Source organism: Polistes canadensis, unplaced genomic scaffold (genome assembly GCF_001313835.1).
Source record: "Polistes canadensis isolate GaletaPanama2010 unplaced genomic scaffold, ASM131383v1 scaffold_114, whole genome shotgun sequence".
Taxonomy (NCBI): Eukaryota; Metazoa; Arthropoda; class Insecta; order Hymenoptera; family Vespidae; genus Polistes; species Polistes canadensis.
The window spans coordinates 383,319-404,161 of record NW_014569661.1 but is presented as its reverse complement, the minus strand read 5'-3'; the positions used below and the strand labels follow the sequence as shown (position 1 = coordinate 404,161).

Genomic DNA, 20,843 nt, shown 5'->3' with positions numbered 1-20,843 from the left:
GGTATGGTTTTTGTATGGCTTATCCAGTAATCCACAAATTTCCTGCTTTTGTTCGATATTATTTAATCTTTTAAATGTAAAGTGTTAATAATAGGTTCATCGATTAGATCAAATATCTGTTGAGGCATTCGAGTAAATGTAATTGTACGATTTGTGGATTTCTTTTGACTGCGATTGTTCAGCAAATATATTATTAAATGCGCTTAGAAAATGCCTCGCAGTAGCGTTTAGGGCATGAAGAAAGAAGAGGCATTATGCCGAAGAGGCCCCCACAAATTTGTGGTATCAAGTGGGCAACTACACAGACTATTGAGCTATTTTCAAAGGTTCAACAGCAAGTTCGAACTCTTCGAAAATAGCTCTCTAGTCATATTTTATATTTTATTATATTACATTCTTGCTCGTCATTAATTTGTAGTTGCAATTGGAGATGATGGACCATTCCATCTCCTTGGGACACCAAATTCGTGTCTCTATCGTCTAAAAGATGCATATGTATTTAGTTAGAGTCAAAATTATTAAAATTTTTGTAGCCTAAATAATGTTCGGTAAATATTACAGTAATTTCTCTTTTCTTGTTTCGTCTTTAAGATTATTCACTGTGATCGCATTTTATTAAATTTGCAATTTTTCCTTTCTGTATAATGCAGTTTGAAAGTTTTCCTAATAATTAATAGATATTATTTTTTTTTTAGTAACTTAGTATTTCTACTGTTCCTATTTCTTTATTTTTATTTATTTTTATTTATTTCATGTAAATGTAAAATCACGCGTTTGAATTTAATTTTATTGCTACGGTAATTAGAAATTTGATCAAAATAAATAGAGAATTCAATTGAAAAGTGCATCTGCAAATTGGACGATTTATATGTCAGGCTATTGTATCACCTGATTGTATGATTAATATAGTTTTCTTTTTGTTACAGGTGATCATCGTTGGATGTATCATCTACTCGTTTTAATTTCCTTCTACTTGAACTCCTAATAATGACTACTTTTTAAACTATATATATAAATGCATTTCTAAAGGCACACACATGTTTATACACTTAAAATTAAATATAATTATTTAAAATTCTATTATAATATAACTATACTATATATATTATCAAAGAATACTATATTCTTTTATAGTATTGTGTACCGTTATCGCGTTAAGTACCTACTGTCGCCCACCTGTGGTCAGGTTAGTAACTTAGATGAATCTGGTTAGGAAATCAGTGGTTCTGAGAACTTCTATGTACTTCTTTGGTATTACCAAAGAATACATTTTACCGACCAAAAATATGTTTGATTGAGAACTTTCTTTTATCAATCGGTAAGAACCTGTTTTTCACTGCAACTGACAGTTTAATAAACAATATGTAGTAGTGTGTTAATTATAATTCTTTTTCTCATACAAAACTTTATATAAATGTAAGAAGTTAATGAATGAAAAAAACAATCAAATATATTTCATTAGTTCGGTATTAAAACGGTGATAAAAAACTTTTGGCAAAAACTAGTTGGCTGGTGGGTTAGGGGGTGTAGGGGAATCTTTTTTCTTGAGAAAAAATGCAAGTCACTATATTGTGCGGGTAAACAAACCGGCGCCAAATTAAACGATGGGCTACCCCCGTTTGCTCTTCTTTTTCCTTTCTTCAAATATTATCGAGTACTTGTCCTATTTTTCTTTCCCTCATTCTACCTAACTCTCTCTATTTTTTTCTATCTCTATCTTTATTTCTGTCTCACTTTCAACCACCATGATGAGGTGAAGGGTGCAACCAAGAACTGAAAAGCGATGACTAAGGTTACTCTTGATTTTTGGCTCTTTGCCAAAACGAAAAGATATGCGTTAGTGTATACGTATATAGATGTCGAAAAGTAAAGTTTTAAGTAAAGTTAAAAAAATGAAATGGGAAATAAAAAAAAGGAAAAAATTAATAATAGTTAGAGGAACGAAGGTATCAGTGATTAAAAGAGAAAAAAACGAAAATTAGAACAATTCTATCGACGAACACGTAACAGGGAATTAATCGAAGAGTTAGTTGTTTTGGTTGTTTCGTTTATTAAATGTTTTTATTGATTAAAAAATAAATAAAAAAAAAAAAGAAGAAAAATCGAGGAAAACGAACAACAATACAGTTTTTCACTTTTTCTCTCATTAATGGTTTTTTCTTTTTTTTTTTTTCCTATTTATTTTTTCTTTCCTTTTGACAAATTGTTTTGACAGTATTTTATTTTATTAATCATTTATATTGGCCAAAAAAATCTGTTAATTTATTATCCTGAAATAAGATGATAGATGTATATAAACGATAAGTGTGATGAGTATAAATGATTGCGAATAACAGATACATATAAATTCCTAATGGAAAAGGTTTTGGCACACCACATTTCATCGACGTTCCTTCTACTTTAAGTTTCATATTTGAGTAGGCTTTTCCAAAAAGCTGTTCTCTAAAATATGAATTACGTTTTACAAATCTCTTTTCATATCCATTCGTAAGATATGAATTACATTTGACAAATTTCTTCGCTTACACAGTTCTATATATATATATATATTTCTGCCATTTCCTCATATAATATATATTTTTTTATTATTAGATCATTTAAAAAAACTTATGCATATATGCAACGATAGCATATTGCATACGTATGAATCATATCTACCGAAGTTATAGTTTGATAATAAAAAAAAATTTATGTCTTCTCTTCTCGCGCTTTTCTGTCTTTCTATTTTTAAAACTTCGTGAAAGTTCTTATCTTGCTGGCCAAGTCTCTTCTCAATTTACTATGTATGCGTGCATACATATATGTGCTAGGGTGTACTCGTACACAACAATAATACACGAGCCATACGTGACACACAAACGACAACGATCTATTCTCACGCGAAAAGGATAACGGCATAAGTTCTTTATGATTTTTAATATTTTTCACCGTAGCATAAGTCGTAGCTTTCTTAGAAACAATAAGCTTTCTCTATAGTACGAGCCAAACCGTATGACTTTCCTATTCATCACGATTTACTTTTTATCTCTTTTATTTTTTCTTTATTTTCTATTTTGTTTTTTTCTTTCCTTTTATACTCAATCCAATATACGTGACGCGTTTTCGATAAAAACCGTAAAACTTTTTTTTTTATGTTCTATTGCTTTATGATCAATCTTTTTCAAATATATATTTTAAGATTTGTATCTTATATATAAGATACAAAAATAGATTATATTATATAATATATATATATATTATATATATTTTAAGATTTGTATCTTATATATAAGATACAAAAATAGATTATATTATATAATATATATATATATTATATATATTTTAAGATTTGTATCTTTTGATAAAGAAGGTTGAAGATTACAAAGATGGAATATAGTAATATAAGGTTAACGGAGAAGAAAGTACGCGCAATACTATGTTTTAGAACGATAGGCATCTCCAGACTGTGTTCAATGAACTATCCTAACTCTGTTCAATCCATCGACCCTTTCTAGGTAATAAACGACCGTCTAGAACGCATAAAGACTCGTTTCAACTGGTCGTAGATCTTTTTGGCACCTTACTGACAAACTATTTGACTCGTTCGAGTACTGATATTGGCCATGATCGAAACAAGATGATCGTGTTCGCTTTGAAATTTCCTTTTTATTTTCCTCGATATTACTTTATCCATTATTTTTTATATATATAAGTATTATTACTTTCGCTTATTGTGTTAGCAATAAAAATTAACATAAATAGATCGATGAATGTAAACAAAAAAAAAATAAAAAATAAATAAATAATATTTAATGATAAAATTTAACAGGGAACTTGGACATGAAAGAAGTAGAACTTAGTTTGATTTAGTTGGACGTTTCGTCCCTTTATTGGGACTTCTTCAGCAACTTAATCTTTACGGTTCAGCGTCTTTTTTCATTGAGTAGACATACATTTTTCTTTTTATTAATATTCAAAACACAAAACATCTAAACTTCGTTAAATGTTTTGTTAAAAAAAACAAAAGTTTTGTTGAGGAACTTAAATAATAACGATCAATTTAACGAAGTTTAGATGTTTTGTGTTTTGAATATTAATAATAAAAAGAAAAATGTATGTCTACTCAATGAAAAAAGACGCTGAACTGTAAAGATTAAGGTAACATTTAAAAAATTATTTATTGTATGAGCCTCATGTATGTCGTAATATAAGAAATAATAATAAAATAAAATTTCTAGTTGCTGAAGAAGTCCCAATAAAGGGACGAAACGTCCAATTAAATCAAACATAGTTCTACTTCTTTCATGTCCAAGTTCCCTGTTAAATTTTATCATTAAAAATTGTAATTTTTGGACGAGAGAAATACTAAATAAATAAATAAATAATATTTATTCCACATAAGAGATCCGCGTTCTCGAAGGCTTATATCATCGTAATTCTTACTTTTATTTTCTTTTTTTTTTTTCTTTTTCCCTTTCGCTCCGATTTTTCACCAGCATCGTTTTCTACTTTACATTACTCTTCTTTATGTATCTCCTTTTTTCTGAAACGTTAAACTCGATGAAGCTCGTTTACATTCAAGGTAACTCCAGTGTGCCACTTTTTCGCGCACTTTCCGCCACTTATTCCACACTGACTTTCTTTCTTTCTTTCTTTCTTTCTTTCTTCGTATTACTCGTTTATACAATCTACTTACTTTTATTTTTCCCTTTTTCTCTCTCTCTCTCTCTCTCTCCTTTTTTTTTTTTTATATCATCGAGCGTGTCTCTTTCTCTCTCTCTCAAAATCTGTGATACATGTGGTTTCATTGTCTCTGCCGTGATTTCACAGTAGATTAAGCTTTTGTTAAATTAGAATTTAGCATACTGATCGACTCATTTTGCTTATCTTTTACCTTTTATCTTGGGTAACATTGTATTGTCACGTCTTTATTTTGTATTTCTTCTTTTTTCATTTCTGTTTCTTTTTTTTTCTTTCTTTCTTTCGTTTTATTTTATTCCTCTGATTTATTAACATGCATCCTCTCACTCGTTCTTATTAGTTTATGATTTTTTTTTTTATTGTCATTATATCTTCATTCAATTTTTCATTCGATTTTTCATACATTTTTTATCTATTCTCTTTGGTTGGCCTTTTCAAATTTGTATAATTAGTTATTGGAATTGTGATATATAAATTGAAAATAATATAATAGATTTTTATTTTCGCATCTTGAATGAGGTACCGTAATTGATTAATTATTTTTTAATGAACTTTCATGCTAGTTGGTAATAAAAATAAACAGTAAGAAGAACGAACGGCTAAAAAGGTTTTTAAACATTTGCTCGTTTCGAAGTCTAATCTAAGTAAGGCTCCAAATATTTTTGTTTTTTTTTTTTCATTTACCTTTGTTCACGGGCTTGTTTTTTTTTTCTTTTTTACTTCCGTCATATTTCACGCACTAATTAAAAGATCCTGTTATCTTCTTTCTCGTTTACCTTTACGAGATTCGTATATATATATATATATAGGTAAATAGTAAATAACCAACTTTAGTGGATTCCTTTTCGCAAGAGTTCAAGTTGTTTTCGTTCAAATTTTCGTCACTATCTTATTTTCTACTCTTCTTATCGTTGAGTTTTCTTACGTTATATCTTCTTCCGAATTGTTTACGCTATTCTATTTTCTATATACAAAGCTACTATCCCGTTTAAAACATGCACAATATAGAAATATTCTTCTTTTTTTTTTTTTACGTTTGTTTTCTTCTCTACCTAGCATTGTTCAGAAACACTCCCTCTCCTCTTTGTGAAAACATAACTCGTACGCTAATTAACGATCTCGTTATCTTTGCGGGTGATTGAGCACGCGGAAATCCTTACCATCAATTTCATATAACGCGATCTGTGCATGAGAAATATTATTTTTCCTTCCTCCCACTTTCTTCCTTCCTTTCTTCCTTCCTTTCTTCCTTATTTCGTTCCTTCGTTTTCTTGGCCTTACGCATTTATAACTCTTATTGTTGTCCATCGCACGATCGGAGAAGAATAATTGCTTCGTATATATCGAACCATCTCGAATATTTATTTCCAAGTAAACGAAATAATAAAAGGGAAAATATTGTCATTCGAATTTCTGTAATAGACGAGAAAGATAAAAAAAAAGAAAAAAAAAAATAGAAAAGAAGAAATTAATCGAGAAAATTCGTTAGTTAATTTCTACGATGATATATTTTATAATCACCGTTTTTTTTCCAAGATTTACGTTAAATCAATCAGATAAAATTGTTCGTCCAAAGGAGTGTCGAGAAAGTTTCAAAATTTCATTTTGTTTAATTCTCTTTTCTTTTTTTTTTCATCTTATAAAATATTAAATATAATACATAATAAATTGTATAAAAACTAAAGCGAGACATTGTTTTGAAGGATAGCAGCAGCACGAACGACGTTACTGCAGCTTTGGATCTGCAACGTTGAAGATGCGGTGCGGCCCGTTTAAATCGTGCATGCGCAATATTTTAGTGCACATGCGCAAGCTATCTGTCTTATATCTATAAGGGTAGCTACCCTTGTCGAGGTCGGACAGTTCTTGCCTGTCCAGGGTCGGCTCGTGATCGGGAACTAGTCACTGTTTTAGTGATTTGCATCGAGAGGCTGCGCACACCATAGTTTCCTTCTCTCTCTCATGTTTCCTTCGATGACGCGTCATAACACAAAGGCACGACTACCTGTCGTGATGGCGAATACGCGGGAATAATAGTTTCAAGAAATAATAACTCTTAGGAATTTTTATAAAATTTCTTCTTCTTAAAAGAAAAAAAAATACAATAAAGCATTATTTATCTATGAACGAAAGTGTCTAAAATATTTCTATAACTAGAAGAGTAATAATATCTTAACGAGTAAGAAGAATATTCAAAATATATTTCTATTTCGCTCTGCGTTTATTCGTAAAGCCTCTTTCTCGATAAAAAAATAATGATATATATATATATGTATATGTATATATCATTATTTTTTAGTTTTCAAAGTGATCGATTAATATAACCCGCGCGTTTGTTAATAACAGATTTGAAAATTAATTTATCGTGAACATTGTGATGAAAGGAACATTGTTAATTAATTAGATCTACATTTGCCGATAATGAGACACGATGTGTAATTAATATATGTTTATCGACGGTACCCTCCAAGTCAAATTTAATTTTAAACTCAGTCGCATCGTTTTTAGTCATTGTCAATATAACGATTGTTAACATTTGAATTTATTAACTTTAATAAAACCAATAATTATTTAATATGCCGTATAAGGACACACGTGTATTTATATACTATTCGGTTGAAAATTCAATATCGATCTGTATCAATCATAACATATAGATATTTAGATTAAAATTGTTTGACATGTGTGTTTATACGTATATGGTGAAAAATATATATAGTAAAGTTTCTGTTAAAGGAACATTATAATATTCTCTATAGGATTGGCTGGGTTTTTTGTACAGTAGCTATATACGAAAGGATCCCTCTTAAAATTAGTCTTTGGAAAAGGGAATACTAACGAATTAGCAAACCTCTCTTTCGAACGAGGATCGAGGAGATTCGTCGGAGTAAAACTTTTCTCAAGATTTCGAATATCGTAACGATCGTGTATTTACTTTAATTAACGAGCTCTAATTTATTCGCGTGTTGATTTGTAAAAATTAATGAGAATCGGTAAATTTTCCAGCTTCGATACTTGCTACTAGGTGGTACTATATATATATATATATATATATATACGTATACTATATTTCAAGAAAACTCGTCGAGCTTAAGAAACTTAGTTTTAATGGAAAATATATATTCGAACATATCCAACGAAGCTCCTTCGCTACGCTTTCACAGTTAGCTCGTTCTTTGATCGTCGAGATATTTTCTTCGTGCATGAGAGTTAAGTTCTTTTAGAGTATAAACCGTGCTTTCTACTTTTTTTCTTTACCTGAACTTCCAAAGGAAAAACTTTTTCTCAAGATTCGACGAAGATTTTTTCACGCCATCTAACGAAAGCTTGAAAGAATAAGAAGAAATAAAAAANTTTCTACTTTTTTTCTTTACCTGAACTTCCAAAGGAAAAACTTTTTCTCAAGATTCGACGAAGATTTTTTCACGCCATCTAACGAAAGCTTGAAAAAAAAAAAAAAAAAAAAAGAAAAAAAAAATAGAAGAAGAATAATAATAAAAAGAAAAAATCTTAAAATCGTCATTCTAGGCGACACATATCCAATATACATATGTAACATATACACACGTAATGCCGGTAATTATGACAATGGACGACGAATAGATGAAAAAGAAAAAACAAATTGTAAAAATCACTTATACGATTTATTATCTACACATAAAAAATTATTTATATTATAAAATAAAATTATATATGAAACACAACAAAGAGTTGTTGAATTTTTGTTTATTTTTTGTTCAACTCAAACCGCTATCATAATTACCGTCACAATTATTATATCACATACCCCTACACGCATATTATTTTCTATAAAAAATATATAAATATTGAACGCGAAAGAGTCGGACAAAAAATGGGGACGTGAATTTTTCACTTTGAAAAGTGTTTCTCGAAAAATAATAATTCGACGTAGCACGAATTGGAAAATGATTAAACGCAATAACCACCCGTCGCGATTCGTTGACGCGTCCATCGTGCGAGAATGAACCTTTAATCCTGGTTACGAGTAAAGTGGGTCGAATCTTCGTTAGGGTGGAAATTAGAATGGGTTTCCGTATGCATTATCTTCGCAGAGAGATCGATATCAGAATTGTTAGGTAATTACTATAGTGCGTCCTAAGTATAATTCCAAAATCGATTACAGACGAAGATCGAGAAATGGATTTTCCGTGTTATGATTAGATCAACGATCAATTACTATTTTATATTATGTCAAAGAAATCTCTTTTGGATAAACCCAAATATTTCTTTGATTGTTCATTCGATTCGTATTTTCTTTTTTATCTTTCTTTCTTTAAATCCTTTTTATTATTATTGTTTTTCTTCTTTTTTTTTTTTAATCCAATAACGAAATGTAGAAAGAATCTTCATTCCATTTGTGTATTACTTTCATTGAGATTTTTGAAAGGAATAAAACGAGAGGAGAGAGAGTGAGAGAGAGAGAGAAAGAGAGAGGCTTTCAGGCGAGTCGAAATAGAAAATTTAATAAAATCCTGACAACTAGACAGAGAAATAAAGAGAAAGAGAGAGAGGTAGATAGATAGATAGACAGTTAGAGGTAGCGAGAGAGAGAGAGAGAGAGAGAATGATATGTGATAAAATATAGAAAGAAAATAAATTGATTTTTCAGAATAGAATAATATGAAATGCGATGACTTTAGGATTACTTTAAGTTTCTCTTATCGTTGAAGCATATTGCTCGTAGTAACAAGAGGACGATTAAAGGGTATCAAGATTTAATAGGGAGAAAGAAAAAAAAGGGTAATCGAGAGGCGATAAAATAAAGGAAATGGGGGTACGTGATGTGGATCAAGCGAAGCGTCGGCTGCAAGATATCTTAAGGAAAGCTCAAAAGCTAGAAATACCAGCACAAGAGGTTATATCCACGAGGACTGCTCAGAAACTACTAGCCAGAACGAAGAATGTTGTTGCGTGGACGATCTGGATCGGTGTTTTCATTATTCTACTCAGTTTCGTCGTTTACACACGTTGGCCGACAAGACAAGAAGTTGAGACGGTTAGGACAGTACTTAGGCGAACAGTAAGTGATTAATAATTATAATAATAATGTATAAAGTATATTCAATTAACAAAGTAGTATGTTATCATTAAATGTGTAACATAATCCTTTTAGTAAATAAAAAGTTTCTCTTAATTATATAAAAGTTGAACAAAAATAAGTGGTCTCTGTTGTGTCGTAGATAAGATTCCGAGTAAATACAAGAGCTGTAAATGAGATCCAACGTAACATTTTGTTTCATTTCTATTTATTTCATTTAATTGGTGTCAATAAAATTTAGGTCATTTTGATTATTTTTTTGAGGTTAATTTTTTTGTTTCGTTTTTTTTATATTAAAATCGATCATCATTTTAAGATTCAGGATATAATATATTATTATTGTAAAAGGATACAATTGGAAGTTAATAATTGTTTCCATTGTTTGGTATTGATAAATGTGTGTTTTTTTTATTTTTTCGATTAATTAAACGTAACAAAAGTTAATTCGAGCAATTGTATTAAATACGAATTAAAAAGTGTTGTGACAAAAACGAAAGCTTTAACAATGAGAAAAGTTGCGGACGTATCTTAACTAATGACTATAGTAATTTAAGTGCCATTATACCAGCATTATTCTACGTGATACAACTCGAGAGGTCCGCAGAAAGAACTCGATGCTTATATTAGATCATTTAACGATTATTCGATATTTAAATTATATATATATATATATACGCATATATAATAAATTATTTTTAATTCGATACTTTAGCGAAAAAATCGTTAATTATTTTTCCACCGATCTAATAATAATATTTATAATATAATATCAAATACGTAAAATATACAGATAAATTAGAACTTCTAAGTTGTACCAAAATCATTATTATTTCAATGTTTTATTTGCATATTGTTCGAAACAGGGAGAAAGAGGAATACATTAAACGGACAAGAGAATGTTTTGGTGTTGTTGGTTGTAGAATAAGCTTTTCGTATGAACTATAAAGCAACGAAATGGAGCGTCAAATCGGCCTGCTTGGCTTTCAAAACTGTTCAACCTAGACTACCGCATGCTTCGGTCAAAATGATTCGACACAGGATACTCGTAAGGATAACTTTATCGAAGCAATAAGATTTTTTTTCTAAAGCGTTTCACATATCTCGATGGGTAACGTTAGAGTAGGATTCGATATCGATCCCCAACACCCCGTGTGCTGTTCTTCCATTAGATTTTTATTTTTTATCTTTCTCTCTCTCTCTCTCTCTCTCTCTCTCTCTCTCTTTCTATCTCCTTGTATAGTTTCCCCAAAGAAATTTTCATTCGAAAATAAAACGAACGAATTTTTGTTTTTCTTCTTTTGTTCACGTACATGTATGCACGCATATATACATACATACGCATATATATATATATCCATACACAAAGACAATAAAGTTACCAACTGACATCGAGTTTTTCCTTTAAATTTTTTTCTCCTACTCGTATTATTTTATTTTATTATTTATTTTTTTATTCTTTTTCCAATTTTTCTCTTAGAAATTGGTGTTTAGATATTTTTTCATAGAATATCGAATATTTTTTGTTTGTTTTGTTTTTACAAAAAGGAAATTTAATGACAGTTTAGCTTTGTTCGCGAAATTTGCGATAGTTAATTACAATCATTCGATCATGACAATTTACTTTCTATTTAAAAATTGTTATTTTTTATTTAATTAATTAATAGATAAACAAAAAAAGATTCTTGCTTTCGTATTATAATGAGTTCAATAGTTAAACTCTGTTACGAACTTGGAAATTTTTCCTTCCTATACGTGTATGTATTTTTTGTTGTTGTTGTTGTTTGTTTGTTCTCTTCTTTTCATAATGTCGATACAAAGAAACGATAGCGAATAAAATCGAGTTCATGATATTTATTATACTACGTTGGCAACTGTAATGGCCGGCATACGAATAGAAGGAGGAATAGCAGCGCGGCATGGAAAATTCAGATCGTAAATGGAAGTGTGCAAACAATTGTTATCGAGTAACCGTTTCCACCGACGCGACGAGTACAGTAGTTGAAGAATAAAAGCCGATCGATCTCGATGTAAACGTCGTTGCAATTCACGATTTTCCGTGGCATTGTACGATCGTTTCTCTATAAAGCGTGTCTATCGAAGAAACCGAAAGGAAAAGTGTTAAATCGATATAATAAACATCTTATAATATTAATTAAAATCTATCGGGGTGAAAACAAACTCGCTTAGATAGATATTCTCTGTTAAACATTTATAATACTAAAACATTACTTTAACCAAAACAAATCATACAAGATACTTCGATCGTGGCATATCACAAAAATAAACATTGCTGAAATATGTTTTTCGTAGAGAAAAAAAAAATATTCGAAATCAGATTCATTTTTCTCTTAAGCGGCATTATTCAATATCATGTTCAACCATATAAGATACATAATACACATTTGTTTGATAATCTAATAAAAATTTGTATAAAAAACGTAAATCAAATGATTAAAGTTATTTCGTGTAAAACACAGTAATAATAAATATTTCAATGTTTTATAGACAAAAATATTGGAATAAAAAATATTTTGGTGATATTATGTTGACGATCTGATTTTGAATATATTCTATTTTACCGGAAGTTATTGAAAAATTGTTTCAATCATTATGTTAAAAACTCATTACTATATCATATATTTTAAAAAGAGAGCAAGGATCGTATTCAAGTACTTAAGTAAGTACTTAAGTACATATTTATCTGACGTTCTCAAAGTACTCTGTCGTAGTTACGCGGAAATGGGTTCTGGCATCTTCATTTCCTGTAGCTCAGAGTTGTAACCTCAAGTTCGGCCGCGTCACCATTATGGTGTAACGGGATATAATTCCAGTATGACGTGACATGCATGTCAATGTCGTTGACAGCCAACAACGTGGTTTCTGAATTATCACCAAATCGCATAGCTCCTCGTGCATCACGTCTGTCTGTGTCGTTAAGTGTTCCATCCAGCAACCAGGATGGATAAGATTTTTCAATCAAATTTTCTTCGATCGTTTTTATGTTTACTTTGTTAAGTTACACATATATGAGCCGTTTATTTTCAAAGTGGCCTAATTCCGTTTTTCAGTTTTTTTCCGGTTATCATGATTTCGTGTATAACTTTATGTTATTTATCAGTAAAGCATTTCAGGTTGCTTATAATCCGAGCAAATACGATAATTCTGGATACATAAGTTTTCAGAGTTAGTTTAATAATCGAACCGTGTAGTTTAAAAGTGGCCTAACTCCATTTATACTTAAATAATCAAGATAATATATTTACTATTGATAATGTCGGAAAGTAGTGATGAAGGTAATATTAATTAATTAGTTTAATTATCAATATTCTTGTCCAAACAATATATTAATATATAAGTTTCAAAGGGAATTATAGACAGTTAATAAATCTGATGAACAATTTATTTTGAACTTGTTGAACGTTTCGTCCCTTACTGGGGACTTCCTCAGCAACTAAAAAATTTTTTATTATGACTTGTTAAAAAATATAAACATTACAATAAACTCTAATTTTTTTACCTTGATCACTTAGTTCACGCGTCAATACATATTATCTTATTTCCAGAGTCATACATTACAAAAAAAAAAAAATTTTTAGTTGCTGAGGAAGTCCCCAGTAAGGGACGAAACGTTCAACAAGTTCAAAATAAATTGTTCATCAGATTTATTAACTGTCTATAATTCCCTTTGAAACTTATATATTAATTAATTAGTATTTACAATTTAACCTAAGTTTTTGGACAATTGCGTTAGTTGAATAACCTGTAAGTTTAATTTATTTATAACTTAAAATTTACTATTAAATTTTAGAAATCATTTCACTTATGACGAAAAACAGAACAAGACTATTAATTAGTTCAGATAGTGAAGAGGAAATAGTATTTAATAATTTAGAAAAAAAATCGAAAAAGAAACCGAATTGTACAACAATATTCGTCTTCAGAGGATGAAGATCCGAATAATAATATAGAAAAGATTGATGCACCATAAATCCAAAAAGTGCTAAAGATTAAACGAAACTCAGGAAAAAGATATTACACTAATACCGGAAATATTGTTCCTGAAAAAATGTTCGAAAACAAAGATTGTGGTTGTTTGTAATTTTCTATGTTCTGTAATAAATTAAAAAAATGTTTTCAATCGCATAAATTATGTTTCCGAAGTGTTTTCAACATATATAAAACAAATTCAATATTGTTTTTTTTTTCAATTTGAAACATCTTAAATTATGTTGAATGGACTTGGGCACCTTCAAATTTGATAATGAATCTGGCTGTTAATTTTGAAAGTGGCCCAACTCCATTCTTGATAAGAAAACGCATATTATTCACTTAATAATTGCCATTATTTTAATGAGAACTGTAAATTTAACATCCTTAGATACGCTTAAGCAGTATAAATCATTAGTATCTTATACGTATATTTTTCAATTCATTGAAACGCAAAACTTGAAATATCTCGATTTGAAGATAAATGGAGTTAGGCCACTTTCAAAATAAACGGCTCATATATATATCTCGAAGAAACAATTTTTCCAAACAACAATTGATTTTCATGTTATTCGAGCAGACGTATTCGCGAATTTAACTTTTGTTGGTTGGAATTCAGGTGTTTTTACGTATATATTTCTTTTGATCTTTTATAGTACATACACATACTCGTGATTTTAAAGGTCCATAGTTCAAACAAGAATAAATCCATTTATCTGTCGATGCGTGTCAACTTGGTATCAACGCGAACGAATCGATTTGTTTTTTTTTTTTTCATACAAGATTTACTTTCGACGCTCCAAATAAAGAATAATCTCGACGTAAAAGTAATGTCCTATCTTTTTTTTTCTTTTTTTCTTCTTCTTCTCCCATACGATAGAAGTATTATGTGATTTTAATATGCGAAACAAAATTTTGTCTTTACATTTTCTTCATCGTTTATCTGTTATAATTTTTTTTTATTTTCCGTGTTTACTCATTTTATTCTATTTTTTTTTATTCTTTTTCTCCTCCATTTAATTTCATTTTTATATGGTTACGTTTATTAAATTTTTGCATGAAAATTATTGGTATATAGTGCGTTTGGGATAAAGACAATTTAGATGTTAATGTATTAGTATACATTTATTACATGTTTAATGAGCTTAACTTGAAAGCATTTTTTATAACAAATGAATTAAGCATGTACGAAAAAAATGTACAGAAAACGTTAGTCAATAAAAATCGTATATATATATGTGTTAGTATAATTAAAAATAAAAGAAACATCCGGGTTTTTATGTTTAACAATTAATCATCCTTTGTTTCAATTGTTAGTCAAATGTTTTTTTAGTATAAAAGGATCACTTTAATACGCGTTTAAATAAAAAATAATAAGAAATACGCATTTATATTAAAAATGAAATAACTTGTATAACACGAGTTAATTATAATATTATTTTAATTCGATATATGATTACAGGTAAACTTTATATTTCAAGTTGTCGAACGCCATTATTAAGATCGAAAATTGTATATATTTGCAGTTATCGAAATATGTATATTAAAATGTTATTATTTTGTATTTTCGATGAGTGAAAAACATCGAAAAATTCTCGTGTGAGCATTAAATAATTATTATTCAATTGTTTAAATAAGATATAATATATGCGAGATATAATCAAATAATATTTAAACAAAAAATGTACCATTGTTTAAACATTACATATTTATTAATATACTTCGAATATGAAACAATTTCGATCTTATATTTTATTAGATGAAAATTTTTCAACTCAGTTCACCACTGGGCAGGAACGTTAAAACCAAATATTGCAATTTAAACATTTTTAAATATAAGTAGAGTGCATAAGAGTATTAAACGTACTTTCAAAAATTGTTAATTAACGGAAGGAAATCTGTATATTAATGTAATAAAAGCACGGAATATAAGTTCGACGTACCGTTATCTTCAAAATCAAACAATGAACCGAGTCATTGTCTTTTATGAAAGTCAGTTAACATTTCTTTTATTGAATGTTGTTTATATGACTTTCCAAAAATAAGGAAATTTTATTTATTATCGTTGTGAAGTTTTCGGAATATCTCATATAAACAACATTCAATAAAAGAACTATCATAGAAAACAACGAGACAGTCTAAAGGTGAATTTCGAAGAGGACGATACATCGAACTTATATTCCATGTTCTTTAAATTCTTCTTTCGATTAATTAACAATTTTTTAAGGAATATCTAATACTCTTATACATTCTATTTATATTTAGGATTATTTCAACTGCAATACATAGATTTTAACGTTCCTGTCCAGTGATGAACTTTCAGTTGAAAAAATTTTATCTAATAAATAATCGTTTCAAAATTATTTATTTTATTCAAAGTATATTAATAGATATGTAATGTTTAAACAAATGTATTATTAATATCACTAAATGCAAACAATTTTTATATTCGTTTACTAATGAATAATACGGTTATGTTATAAATTTCCTTTACTTTTTGTTAATTGTTGAAATTAATTGATTTGTTACATGATTGACAATCAAACATACGTTCATTTTATTTTCATATTTTTTATCACAATAGAATTATTTCAAAGAATCGCGTTCTCTTATACGACACTTTTGATGAAATTGTATGTTCTTTTACGAAACTTGTCTGTTTTATGTTTGCGCGTGTTAGAAGGGCATTATTTCTACTACGACGGTACTTTAATCTACGTTCTTCAAAAGCGACTAATGAACTAGCTTTCAGCTTGCAAATACCACAAAAGGTTATGAGATAATCGCGTTAATCTCTTCAATTACTATGTCAGTTTGGTTATCAGCCATAAAGAGCTAATTATTTTCATTTATACAAAATCATTTTAATTTATACGACGAATTTTTTCTTCTCTCTTTACTTTTTTATATATTTATTTTTTCTTTTTACAAAATTTATTCTTATGTATTACAAAGAAAAAATAAAATCACAACGAATGTACATTAGTAATGTAAAATTGTAAAATATAAGAAAAGATGATGAGCTATTAATATTTGGAAATGAACATTTTCTGGTTAAACAAAATATTTCATTTATAAAGAGGCATGTACACATGCTTATATATATATGTATGTGTTAGACGCTTTTAGTATTTAAGTAAACCTGTGTTAGGTACACGCGTGAAATACATGTGCTTTGCTTACATAATGAGGAATGCTTTTGACGCGAAGTTTGCATAATCAAATTTCATCAGGCTCGTATGAGAGAACATTTTTTGCATTATACGTACGCGAACATTTTTTTTTGTTACTGTTGTTGTTGTTTTTTTTATTTCCTTGTAAAAATTTCTACGACACGTTATCTATTATACAAAAGTAATATCTGCGATTAATAGTTTTTGGGTACGTTCAATTAATCATTATCGAAAATCAGAGTCTAGATACATTCGATAATTATTTTCTTCCGTCGATACGATATGGTGTACTAAAGTTTAACTGATTGTGAGTTTAGATTAATCGCTATCAGTTCATTTCTCGCGAGCAATCGAAATATAATGATTTCGGCTAGGATAGAACAAATCGTGAACACGATTTCTTCATTAGTGTATGTGCTAGAATGTATGTTCGTGTACATTTGTGTGTGTGTGTGGGAGGACAGTTTTTCGAATGTCTGCTTCACATTTACTTCTAATAATTTTTTCCTTTTATCATTGTTTCTTTCTTTCTTCTTTTTTTTCGTGTTTTATTTTTTAACTTTAATGCACTGTAATACAGGATAAAACGCGAATTGAACCGTCGAAAAGTTTGAAGCTAACTCGAGTGGTAGGAAGTAACATTGGAAAGGGCTAGATTTTCATTAAAATTCGACTGGAACTGAGTTTTTCTCCTTGTAACTATCTATCTATCTATCTATTTATCTCTCTCTCTCTCTCACTGTTTTTCTCTTTAATTCTTTTCTACTCTTTCTCTTTTTCTCTTTTTTTTTTTTTCTTTTTTTTTTTTTATTTACCTGCTGCTCACTTTATCTTTTTCCGCATTCCCTTCTATTTCTGGTTAATACAAACACGCGTGGTGTATACATGGATACACCCTTGAATGATCTTTTTCCGTCCTTTTTCCGAGCCCTTTTCCTTCTTCATTATTCACTCCGACGGCTTTCATTCGGCTAGTTACCACCTGTTTCACTATCAAAACGAAAAAGATAAGACTTGTTCGTTAGAATAAAAGGAGATCTATTTATACATGTATATGTATATATATATATATACATGTACATTGCGTATTTGCGTTTACGAAACTTTAAACATTTTTAGGAACGTCTGTTTAAGCGAATTTAACGCACGTTCCGATAAGCCGAAAACGGAATTTCATTAGCACGTTCCTCACTAGTTTGCTAAATTTTTATTGCATTTTTCAACTAATTTTTTTTAACTAACGTTTATTTTAAGATTATTATACAAATAAAAATGTAATTTATTAATCGCGTGTTTAGTTTTTCTTATTACGTTGGAAAGAAAAAATGAATTATTGTCGGTAAATTTATTTAAAAAAAAAAAAAACAAATGCATATTATTATTTAACAGTACGATTATGATTCGTTAATAGAAACGATAAATAAAGTCTAGATAATTCGTAAGGCAAGTTGGTATTGTTAAAATTACATAAGATACTCCATAGTACGATATTAAGGGAATATAATGGTGGTAGTGGTGGTAGGGGGAAATATAACAAAGAAACGTGACCGTGAATTTGATTTCTTTTTATTTTCTCTCTCTCTCTCTCTCTCTCTCTCTTTCCTTCCAAGCGTCAATTTAAACGGAAAATATCGTGGAAGCCGGAAAGCCTCGAGAGAATTTAAACGGGAAGATGAGTGTCTGGAGATTTTAATTAGGATAACCACTAGCTACACTTCTGAATATTACATAAATGTAGGACCGGCACGGTTACCGTGTTGCGCTGTTCTGGTGCTTTTCCATGGGCCCCCTCTGAACAAACATCTTCGCACTCAAAAATCTCTGCCAGCTGATAGGACTGGAAGATAAGCGAATGAGAAAAAGAAATGAAGAAGTAAAAGGAGAAAGAGAAAGAGAAAGAGAAATATGAATAGAAGGGAAAGAAAGAGGCCGGCAATAACAAAGCGGAAATACAAACAAGTTCTTTCCTTGTTGGTACTTCATCCCCCATTACTCTTCTATCTATGTATACATATTCGTTTGTGAAACTTTTAGCGATGGATGATCGTTTGATAAAACATTTGCCGTTTACCAAGAGTAGACTAGGAGTTTCTCGAGCATTTGTTTGATTTTGCGGTCAAATCTCAAATAACTCCCCGTTTAACCACAAATGTCCTCCTACTCATCGTTCTGGCTTATTTCCAACTTGAAATATACCATTAGAATTTCGCGTGAAAAAGAAAAAGAAAAGAAAAAAAAAAAGAACAAAAGATACAAACAAAAGCCGGATTCGCGTCATCGGTAAAAATCATTTCGATTATATAAGCGTAATTATTATCAACCCTTTGAGTGGTGAATACTTTTAGATGTAGTGTTTAATTAGGGACAGAATAATTTATTATTAATACGATTGTTTCTATTGTGTAGATTGATATTATTTTTACACACTAGATCTAATAATAAATTATATATTTAATAATTAAAGTTTTTGTATTTCTTAATATAATTTTCATGTGATAAGACTTAAAAGAATAATCAATAAGTAAACATACATTACATTATTTTACATTTAATATTGTTTAAAACTCGATCACTTTTTTGTTTTCGTCGTTGTCCGTTGTTGAACGTTTATGAACGTTCTTTTAACTTCTTTATAAGTTATAACGTTATGTAACTTTTCTTTATATATAACAAGCGTCGTACGAAAGATTTTTCTAAAGGAACCCTTATATATGGATAACTTGGAAACTTTTTTCATATTTTTCTATGTCAAATTTCTTTATGTTTATAATATATATATATTTTAAAGTTATAAACGTGTTATATCGTGAATTATTTTTCCCGTTAAATGAATTCTACGAGTTTGTTAGAATTATGTATTCTCTTTTACGAGTAGGATAAGATTCATGTAACCGCATATCTTGACGACGTATACGTTAATTGTCATTGATTATGACGAATTCTCTGTCTGATTAGCAAGCACGTAGCACGCATTTACGAATGTGTTCTACGTCTTCGAAATTGTGTCATACGTCGCTCAAAATTTCGCTAAAGTCATATGTACATAGAGTTTCTTATGCACGACCACACGAAATGTGCCTGCATAGCAGGCAAGGCACATGTTTCTATTTTATGTCATTGAATTTTTTGTTCCTATCCAACAACGTAATTTTTTTACATTTTACTCTCTGACATAAAATATATAAAAGTAGTTGGAGGACCTTTTTTTTTTTTCTTTTCTTGTTTTTTTTTCTGTCATTCTTTATTATTCGTAACGATTACAAAATCGAGGATAAATAAATAAATAAATAAATAAATAAAGAAAAAAAAGTATGAAAGAAAGACGTTTAAACAAATCGATCACCCTTGTTCGTTACTTTCTCTTAGGTGAGGCAAGTCTGCACCTGTCATTAATTACCATGCACCATGTGCGAGATATTGGACCGCTTAAATATGCGTGACTGCGTTCGAATGTGCGCGCTGTTATCAGTCATCCTGGTGCATAACTCGCTCGCGTATACATCTACCTACTACCTGCTTATATGCACGAACGTTCATTCCGTAGCTTGAACACTGCATAACTCTGTAGCAACCTTAATTACACGAAAATTCTCTATGCTTTACAGACAAAGAGAGAGAGAGAGAGAGAGAGAGAGAGAGAGAAAAAGTACAAGAAAGAGAAATGTAGAGAGTTTTTAGGATAAAACGGGAAAAAGATGAGACAACCATGAGAATAGATGCGCTTATGCGTGTTAAATTATTATCATCATCATTATTATTATTACTAATTTTTATTACTAATTTTTATTTTTTCGATGTTTCATGAAACGGACGGACGGACTGAAGCATGTATTCATTTTATTCTGCGTTTATATTGATGATTGTATATATATATATATATATATAATATATTTAATATATATTATAATATTATATAATATTTATATTTTTATATTTTTTTTAAT

The 20,843-nt window shown here is 29.4% G+C and overlaps 1 protein-coding gene across 1 annotated transcript in view; it reads left to right on the top strand.

Annotated features, from left to right (window-relative positions):
• The first annotated feature begins 9,237 nt into the window (after positions 1–9,237).
• LOC106787776 overlaps positions 9,238–20,843 on the top strand; it is a 60,196-nt gene continuing 48,590 nt past the window's right edge. The window contains exon 1 of the mRNA XM_014750429.1: positions 9,238–9,721. Coding sequence (XP_014605915.1) covers positions 9,470–9,721 — 252 coding nt within the window. The 5' untranslated portion in view covers positions 9,238–9,469. The remainder of the gene's footprint in view (positions 9,722–20,843) is intronic.